Source organism: Colobus angolensis, unplaced genomic scaffold (assembly GCF_000951035.1).
Source record: "Colobus angolensis palliatus isolate OR3802 unplaced genomic scaffold, Cang.pa_1.0 Scaffold102, whole genome shotgun sequence".
Taxonomy (NCBI): Eukaryota; Metazoa; Chordata; class Mammalia; order Primates; family Cercopithecidae; genus Colobus; species Colobus angolensis.
In genome coordinates, this window is record NW_012111142.1 from 2796511 (window position 1) to 2807048 (window position 10538).

The 10538-nt window shown below is 37.4% G+C and overlaps 1 protein-coding gene across 3 annotated transcripts in view; it reads right to left on the reverse strand.

The window, feature by feature from the left end:
- ATG4C (autophagy related 4C, cysteine peptidase) overlaps positions 1–10538 on the reverse strand; it is a 96385-nt gene that overhangs the window by 64830 nt on the left and 21017 nt on the right. For 2 of the 3 annotated variants that reach the window (XM_011940989.1, XM_011940983.1), the window contains exons 2-3: positions 5806–5949; positions 4587–4670 (exon numbers count right to left, since the gene is read on the reverse strand). In XM_011940989.1, the coding sequence (XP_011796379.1) occupies positions 4587–4670; positions 5806–5881 (160 nt within the window). In that variant the 5' untranslated portion in view covers positions 5882–5949. The remainder of the gene's footprint in view (positions 1–4586; positions 4671–5805; positions 5950–10538) is intronic. The other variant, XM_011940995.1, reaches the window with a different exon arrangement.

Sequence of the window (10538 nt, forward strand, 5' to 3'; positions counted from 1 at the left end):
TGTATATTTATACATATTTGTAGAAATATATGGATATTTTAAATTTTATCTGGTCAAACTGATTAATATTTCCCTTTATAGACTGTGTTTTATAGTTTATACAAGTTCTTCTTGGCTGGCACAGTGGCTCAAGCCTGTAATCCTAGCCCTTTGGGAGGCCGAGATAGAAGGACCACTTGAGCCAAGGAGTTCGAGACAACCCTGGACAACATAGGGAGACCCTGTCTCTACAAAAAATAAAAATAAAAAATTAACTGGGTGCGGTGGCACACACCTGTGGTCCCAGCTACTTGGGAGGCTGAGATGGGAGATCATCTGAGCCCAGGGAGGTCAAGGCTGCAGTGAGCCGTGATTGTGACACTGCACTCCAGCCAGGGCAACAGAGCAAGACACTGTCTCAGACTATAAAAAATAAGTTCTTCTCTACTCCAGTATCATAACTATTTGTTCTATAAAACAATGCAATTTAGTTTTAGCACATATCATGGAGCCACAGCAAACAGCACATATCACAGCATCAGTAAATGTAGACTAGCTGCTGTTAATATGATTGCTTTTACTTTTGTATTCTTACCACTCTAGTAAAAATGCTCTCTCAAAAGTCATCAGTAATTTCTCATTGCCAGACCCTACACTGTCTACTCAGGCTATTTCCTGCTCTATCTCTTTTAAGCATTTATACACTTTGTAAAAACCCCTTTTCCTGCAAATGTCTTTCCTTTGGTTTCTACAGTAGTATACTATTATGAATTTTGTGCTATATATTGCCTTTCCTTTCTCAGTTTCATTCACTGATCCTTCTTCAGTATATCCTTAAAGACAGATATTTTCCATGTATACTTTCCATCAATGTGATCTTATCTATTGGCCTTAAATGCCACCTTGCTGGGGGAGGGGGGGAACTTAACAAATCAATATGTCTATCCTTCACTTCCACAGAGCCTACCTGAAATAACACAAACCTGAATTTAAATTATCTTCCCCCTAAAATTCAGGCTTCCTCTAGTATACCACTTTTGGTTACCAACACTATCATCCAAGATGGAGATATTTAAATCTTTGTTTCCTCTCTGTCTTCGAAGACCCCAAATCCAATCATCTGCCAGATGCTGTTGATGCTACCTTAAAATATTTCAAATCCGTCCTCTCTTTTCCAGATCCACTGCCCTATATCAAAGTCATCATGTCCTGCCTGCTGACTTTGAATTCTTTTACATTAACATCAGTTATCTTTTTAAAGCATGAAGTGGAAAAACACTTCCTTTTAGTCTACATTCAACACTTCACTTCTGACACCAAATGTGTGAAGGTTTTTCCCACACCAACCAATATTCCAACTCTCCAGACACCAACCAGGAATCCCATACTTCAATTATGGACTAACTACCTAAAGTTAGCACAGACCCCACAGGTTAAGGGCTGTCCCATAACATCAATCTCCACTTCAGATACCAATCATCAGAAGTAGGTTCCAGATTACCCGTACTTCCGTCCAACTTGGCTAAAAATCAGTGGTTCCCACTATCCCCTCCTCAGGTTTGGTAATTTGCTGTGATGACTCACAGAACTCAAGGAAACACTTGGTTATATTTTGTCATTTATTATAAAGGATGTCACAGAGAATACAGATGACGAGATACACAGAGCAAGGTCTAGAAGGGTCCCAAGCACAGGAGCTTCTGCTCCCATGAAGTTGGAGTGTGTTAACCTCCCAGGAGGTGGATGTGTTCACCAACCCAGAAGCTCTCCATATCCCATACTTTAGGGATTCGTATGGAGGCTTCATCACATAGGCATGATAAATTATCAACTCAATCTCCAGTTCCTCTTCCCTTCCCCAGAGGATTGGGAATGGGGCTGAAAGTTCCAAGCTTCTAATCATGGCTTGGTCTTTCTGGTGACAAGATGCCATCCAGAAACCAACAGTCACCTCATTAGAACAAAAGATGCATTCTAATCACCCAGGAAATTCCAAGGGATTTAGGAGCTCCATATGAGACACCCCCATCACCCCCATCACTCAGGAAATTCTAAGAGTTACCAACTGTGTTAGGAACTGGGATCAAAGACCAAACACTAGAACAAAAGATGTTCCTAGTACCCCTACCACTTAGGATATTATAAGGGTTTTAGGAGCTCTGAGTCAGGAACAGGGGACAGAAACTAATATATATAATTCCTATGATTTCACAAGCATATATTCAGTTATGATTTTGATGTGCTCCTTCTGGGCATGATCAAAGTCCTAGCCAGCATTTGTTTGAACCAAAAATGATATGACATGTAGAAATCCAAAGCTAGCCCTAAGGTTTCTGCCAGTTCTTCACAGCTTAAGGTCATGGTCCTATATGCTTTTAGCTCTTGCAATGAAAATGTGTTGTTTTTTTCATCCCAGATGCCAAATTTAACCTTTTTCCAGAAAAATTCCTCTTACATCAAGTATTTCATGAGCTTAACTGACTTTACTGAAGATCAGGGACAATAACAAGGAAACCTCTCAATGGACATAACGCCTCCGGCCGCCTTTCTGGCTCTCTCTCTTTTCTTATCCCCGCTTCCCACACCTTTCTCCTTTCCTATATCCCCAATCCTACTCCAGAAAAGAAATCTTGTATTTCCCTCATTCATAGCTTCTTTATAATTTACTTTTCATCTCTTGATTTTTCAAAGTATTTCTTCCAAAATATATATATATAATGCTATCCTAAGAATAATTCTAATAACTTTAATTTTTGAATTCATAAATAATATCACTTAAAATGCTTATATGTATCAGACATATAGATACAAACCCATACTCTCAACCATACGTATTGCTGTGTTGGTCCTCAGCCCAAAAAAAAAAAAAAATGACCTAACTCTTTAGCACAGCACTCAAGATCTTCCTCTATAATTTGGTCCTTTTCAGAATTATCTCCTACCATAGCTAAACTGGACATCTCTCTGTCTCCTAAATATGCCCTTTAATATCTCACTGCTATTGCTTTCATCATGCCATTCTATTTACCTGAAATGCATTCCTTCTTTATTTTTTATTTTTTATTTTTTTTTGAGACGGAGTCTCGCTCTGTCACACGGGCTGGAGTGCTGTGGCCGGATCTCAGCTCACTGCAAGCTCCGCCTCCCGGGTTCACGCCATTCTCCTGCCTCAGCCTCCCGGGTAGCTGGGACTACAGGCGCCGCTACCTCGCCCGGCTAGTTTTTTGTATTTTTTAGTAGAGACGGGGTTTCACCATGTTAGCCAGGATGGTCTCGATCTCCTGACCTCGTGATCCGCCCGTCTCGGCCTCCCAAAGTGCTGGGATTACAGGCTTGAGCCACCGCGCCCGGCCTATTCCTTCTTTATCTATCAAATTCCTACTCATCCTTCAAGATTGTTGTAAGGACTCAGTGAGTTAATACATGTAAATTATTTAGAATACCACTTGGCACATTATAAATGCTCAATAAATGTCAGCTGTTATTACTACAAGCCATTTACAAGGTTTTAGAAAATTGCTAATAAATGATATACCAAAATAGGTCAACCAAAAATGAAAAGCCATGGTAATAACGTACTGTAACACATATTCACTCTCTGTCTTTCTCACACACAAAACATAAAACCAAGTAAGGATGTATATTTAAAAGAATGCCTGGCCGGGCGCGGTGGCTCAAGCCTGTAATCCCAGCACTTTGGGAGGCCGAGACGGGCGGATCACGAGGTCAGGAGATCGAGACCATCCTGGCCAACACGGTGAAACCCCGTCTCTACTAAAAAATACAAAAAACTAGCCAGGCGAGGTGGCGGGCGCCTGTAGTCCCAGCTACTCCGGAGGCTGAGGCGGGAGAATGGCGTAAACCCGGGAGGCGGAGCTTGCAGTGAGCTGAGATCCGGCTACTGCACTCCAGCCCCGGCGGCAGAGCGAGCGAGACTCCGTCTCAAAAAAAAAAAAAAAGAATGCCAGTATTAGAGACACAGTCTTGGTTTAAATTTCAGCTCTGCCACTTAATACCTATGTGACTTTGGACAAATTATTTAACTTCTCAAATTTCCTGCCTTCACATTCATAAGATGGGAATACCTAAATCTATCTTGTAGGTTTGTTGTGAGAATTAAAGATATTTCCTAAAGAGCCTAGCATGGTGCCTGGCACCCAATGAGTGACACGAATTATTAAAAGAAAATATAAGAAAATTACTGAAAGAATTAGTATACGTAGAAATTCAAAACCATCAAGTAAAGTCAATTTCAGATACTGAAACATCCTTAAGAATTGAAAAAAATTATCATTTTTAGATTAACTAAGGTGATACTTTTAATTATCAAAGAATGTGACAAAGAATATTAACATATCAATTCAAATAATATTTACTTAATACTCATAAGTCCAAAATCACGGAGATATAACAAAAGATGACAAGATCCTTATCCTCAAGTAGTTAACAAGAAACCCAAATAACAAAGTAATATATCATGGGCTATAAGAAATACAAATACTTAACAGAAATATTGCAAAAGCAGATTAATCTAGAAATAAAACAATAAAAAGTTACATGATGATTTCTACAAAAATTTTTCAATGATTCACAAATTTTGCACTTACCTTCATATTTAAAATGGTAACATTTTCCAAGCAATAATACAGGAGAATTTCTACTAAAATACGTCTTTGTTTTCAACACCCAACCTAACAAAAAAAAAGAAAAAAGAAAACGTTTTGTAATTAAAAGACTTCAGACTAAAAGTACAGCAGTATTTTCTTTTATTTAATTTCAAATCATTAATTATTATTTACGGATGTGCATTTTTTGGCAACAGTTGCAAAATACAATATTTGTACAATGAACTGGAAATACAGGCAATTTATGCTAGTTTCAAATAAAGTTAACAATTTAAAACACACTTTAAAAACTATCCAATTAAAGGGCAAAAGAAAGAAACAATTTTAATTTTAATTTATTTTCAGATAGCTCACAATAGTCTTTATCAAGTTCTCACAATGTTCTTATAGTACAAAATTTAAACTGCCAATTGTGTTTTTCCTGAATTTGCATTATCAAAGGGTTATACTGAATTTTGTTTTCACACTTATTTTATGAATATGAGCTTTTTTCCTGTTGAAGCTGGTTCTATCCAAGTACCTGGCACAGAAATGAGGCTGCCTGAAATTGTACCTGAAAAGCCAAGGTATTATCATCACCTCAAATTCTATATGCTTTAGAACGCTAAAAAAAAAAAAAAAATTACACAAGCCATGAGGATACTGTATATATATGAGATACTGTAGCAACTTAAAAAAAAAAAATCGGGTGCAGTGGCTCACGCTTGTAATCCCAGCACTTTGGGAGGCCAAGACAGATCACGAGGTCAGGAGTTCAAGACCAACGTGGTCAATATGGTGAAACCCCATCTCTACTAAGAATACAAAAAAAATTAGCCAGGTGTGGTGGTGCGCACCTGTAGTCCCAGCTACTCAGGAGACTGAGGCAGGAGAATCGCTTGAACCTGGAAGGCGGAGATTGCAGTTAGCTGAGATTGCACCACTGTACTCCAGCCTGGGCAACAGAGCAAGACTATGTCTCAAAAAAAAAAAAAAGACCACATCATATGCTTCAGTTTCTAAGCTTTCTAAGCAATGTTTATGATGATACTTGGCTTTTTCTTCAGGAGGTATTTTTAACTACATTCCTTATAGAAATATTTCATTCAAAGTAAAGTATGCCATTTATTCTCAAGTAATTGTCAGTGACTTAAGAGGGAAGATGATAAATATTGCCAAATATTTCTTTGGATTTATGCAATTTTCAAAACATGATACTTACTATATTTCATGTTGTTCCAAGCAGATATAAATTTAGTTTTTAGCTTGTCAACTTCATCTGTTCCTGTAGCCTCCATATTCAAATTCTAAAGGAAAAGCCATCACTTGATTGCATTCTTCTGTAGAGTTTAATCTTTTATACTGACTTAAAAAATTAAGGAAAAATAAGTAATTACTACATATATGGTTATTTGGAGCCATGCCTGTTAAAGTTACTTAAGTAATTAAATACAATCTGAACTGGAAATGAACAATTTCTCTTTTTACGGTAAGAAATAAACAGGAAACCAATTTATCATTTTACAAACAGAAATCTTATAGAGTAAGATATTCTATGTTTTAATTACAAAAAACCTTTACTACCAAATATACAACAATAAACCTATCATGCAAAACCAAGCAATAATCTCCCCCAACTGCTCACAATTGAATACAATAAATCAATTTAGTAACACAGCTCTGCTCTGGTGCACTGGCGCAAGTAAGAATATCCAAGATTTATTTTATCTGTAATTAGAGAAGGTGATTTGAAATCTTATTAAAAAAATCTTGACTATCTTCAGAATGGAAGCTTCCACTTATATTGATTAGTCACTACTTTCACATAAAGTCTAATTACTTTGTTTTGTTTTTTAAATAACATATTTCCTACATTTCCTTCCTATCTCCATACTGCAGCACTTAAAAAAATAGAATGGCTTAAATTTATAATGGAAAATGTTGTCTTACTTTAAAATAGAATAAATGTAGCTCATAAGTGTTTGTTTTATTACTGACTTCAGGGAAAATTGAGATGTGTGATATAATCTGAAAAGGAACAAATTATCACTGAAAATGCTTGTGCTTATTTGCAATAATTCACAGACAGTTTACTTTTCAAGAAAAGAATGCTACACAGAACATTACCCTTTTAGGATTATAAATATCTACTCAAAAATATTGATACATTCATTTCTCTAACAATAGACATTCCATTTATAATATGTATTAAAAGTTACCAATTATACATCATAGTTCTGAGCCAGGAGAAAGCATGGTCTATTGGAAGAACTTAAAAAGTCAATGTGACCAGAAAACAGAAAAGTCTAAAAAAGTGGCATGAGATGAGGCTATACGGTTATACAGATGCCAAAGCACAAAGGGCCTTGTAGACCAGGTTAAAAAATTTGTTCTTTATCCTAAAAGCAATTTGTTTCAAACAGGAATATCATAACCAGATTCAGTAGGTTTGTTTGTTTTACTTCAATAGCAGCATGGAGAAGAACATGGAAAGGAACAAGAGTAGATAATGAGTTTACTACTACAGGTTGAGTATCCCTTATCCAAAATGCTTGGAACTGGGAGTGTTTGGATTTCTATTTTTTTTTTAACATTTGCATTATATATACCTACTAGTTGAGAATCGTTAATCCGAAAATCCAAAATCCAAAATGCTCCAATGAGCATTTCCTTTGAGCATCATGTTGGCACTCAAAAAGTTATAGATCCTGGAAAATTTTAGATTTCTGATTTTCGGATTAAGGATGCTCAAACAATATTATACAGGACTAGGAGATGATAGCTTGGACTGGAGCAGTGAAGATGGAGAAATGGATATCTGAGGAAACATGAAGAAAATTCAGTAAGTCTTGATGATACAATGGATATGGAAAGTAAAGAACAGGGATATGCCAAAGATAAACCCAGGTTTTGGTCGGGGAAACGAAACAGATGGTGCCAATCACTGAGATAGAAAACATCAGGAGAGTGAGAGGTTAGAGGGAGAAGATTATGAATTTGACTTGAGATATGTGGTATTTAAGATGTCTCTGAGAAACACAAGCAGAGAGCCATTCTTTTCTTTCTTTCTTTTTTTTTTTTGAGATGGAGTCTTGCTCTGTCTCCCAGCTGGAGTGCAGTGGCACAATCTCAGCTCACTGCAAGCTCTGCCTCCCCGGTTCATGCCATTCTCCTGCCTCGGCCTCCCGAGTAGCTGGGACTACAGGCGCCCAACACCACACCCGGCTTAATTTTTTGTATTTTTAGTGAAGACAGGGTTTCACTGTGTTAGCCAGGATGGTCTCGATCTCCTGACCTCATGATCCACCCACCTCGGCCTCCCAAAGTGCTGGGACTACAGGTGTGAGCCACCTCACCAGCTTTCTCTTTTTTTTTTTTTTTTTTTTTTTTAAAAACAGAGCCTTGCTCTGTCACCCAGGCTGGAGTGCAGTGGCGACATCTCAGCTCACTGCAATCTCCACCTCCCAGCAGGCTGGTCTTGAACTCCTGACCTCGTGATCCAACCACCTTGGCCTCCCAAAGTCCTGGGATTACAAGCATGAGCCACCGCACCCGGCCATTCTTTTCTTTAATCATTAAATTATTGCCAGGCACTGTTCTAGGCACTGCAGGTACAGCTGAGACAACAAAGGCAATTAAATACCTGTTCTCTTGGAACTTACACTCTAGATATATTCTCGGGATGTCAATCAACTGGGCAGTTGGATATATAGATCTGGAACTCAAAGGAGAGGTATGGGCTAGGCATATTAATTTGAGAACTGCTGATATATAAATGAGAATGAAAGCTATAAATACATTCCTCAAGGACTCTGCTTTTTTTGTTTGTTTATACCCCTAGCACTTGGCATAGTTCCTGGTACTTAAGGATGATGATATTTAAGGCCCTTCATGAAATAACCTCTGCCTACTTACTCGGCTTCCTCTTTTACTACTTCACTTGCAGCAAATGCTGAAACCACATTTACTATTAATATCAAAGCTTCCTGAACTTGGTATGTTATCTGGTACCTCATGCCTTTGCATCTGTTCCCTCTACCTCAAGTGCCTTACTACTCACCCTCACTGTATGACTACCTTACTATCACAGAGTCCCTGAAACTCAGCTTCAGTTTCACTTCCTCTGGTAAGACTGGTAAGATTTCCTGACTACCCTCTCTAAGATAGCTGTAAACTAAGATAGGTGTCCTCCACTTAGTTCTCATAGGATCCTACGTTTTCCTGTATCACCATACTCATTGCACTGTACTGTAACTGAGTGTCCTTAAATTCTGCCTGGCACACAATTGGTTCTCAAAAATATTTACTAAAGGAATCAGTGAACTGATATGAAATATAGGTACATCACTAGCAGCACTCTTACCAGAATTAGAAATTTTTTTAACTGACGCTAGAATAAAGAAAAGGAGAGAAGAATTTTCCTCAAGAAAACTGCATACATAATTTAGCAAAATCTGGAAAAGCAAGAAAAGGAAAAGAGTTTATAAAATGTGTGAATTATATATAGTGCATCCACATGATGGATTATACATCCATTAAAAATGTCTCCGAAAATGGGGAAACACTATGCAGAATCTGAAACTTACGTATCATACGACACAGGCAAGGGCAGGGACAATGGAGGGGGAATGAAGGGAGTTAGAAAGTAAGAAAGAAGTATACCAAAATGTTAAAAGTAGTTTCTCTGTGTGTGTGTGTGTGTGTGTGTGTGTGTTTTTAATACCACAATTGCCCACATCTTAAACAAAAGCATTTATTTGTAGAATTTTAAAAAATTATTTTTAAAAAGTCACCAAGCTTGATCTTCTAGATCCAAAATTTTTAAATGAGAGAATGTACATGCAGGTATCTTCTTTCTAAGTCTGAAAGAAAGAAGGCCACAGGGAAGACTTTGTTTCAGACAGTTCCCATCACCAGTCATCCAGAATACTCTGGACAGTTCACAGCAAGTGTGAAAAATCAAGATGCCTTAAACTGGATGGGGAAAAAATGAAGATAGTGCACAATTAGACATGTTAATATGGGGAATTCTGCATCTTAGATAATGACTCCTAAGTAAATGCATAAGCAAGATAAGATACTGTGACAAATCCGTGGAGGCAGAGAGTAGGATGGTTACCAGAGGCTAGGAAGGGTAATGAGAGGGTTGGGAGGGGTGGGAATGGTTAATGAGTACAAAAAAAAAAATAGAATGAATATGACCTAGTATTTGATAGCACAACGGGTGATTATAGTCAATAATAATTTAATTGAACATTTAAAAATAACTAAAAGAGCATAACTGAATTATTTGTAATACAAAGGATATGTGCTTGAGGGAATGGATACCCCATTTTTCATGATGTAAGTATGACACATTTCATGCCTGTATCAAAATGTCTCATGTACCCCATAAATATATACACTACTAAGTACCCACAAAAATTAAAATTAAAAACTAAGAAAAGATGCTGTGATAGATACAGAAATTAATGAAACAAATATTCTAACCTCAAGGCACTTACAGTGGAATAAATTGTTGAGCTGTTATTTCATATTTTTGGTCAAAATTCCTGCTATGTAGCTACACTATTTACTCAGAGCAACTTTACCTCCAAACTTGAAACAACTGAAATGCCTTTGGAATACATCCTTAACTATTCTACGAAAATACTTTCATTATCATTGTTAGAGTAGTTGAGAACAATAAAATTATTATCATAAGGTTAAACTAAACATGAGTTGTTGCTAGTTTAATAAATAATTCAGCATAGTTACTTTTCATATGACTAAAATTAAATTCCATTCTTCCGTAAAGACTGAAACCCGGCCGGGCGCGGTGGCTCAAGCCTGTAATCCCAGCACTTTGGGAGGCCGAGACGGGCGGATCACGGGGTCAGGAGATCGAGACCATCCTGGCTATCACGGTGAAACCCCGTCTCTACTAAAAATACAAAAAAAACTAGCCGGGCGAGG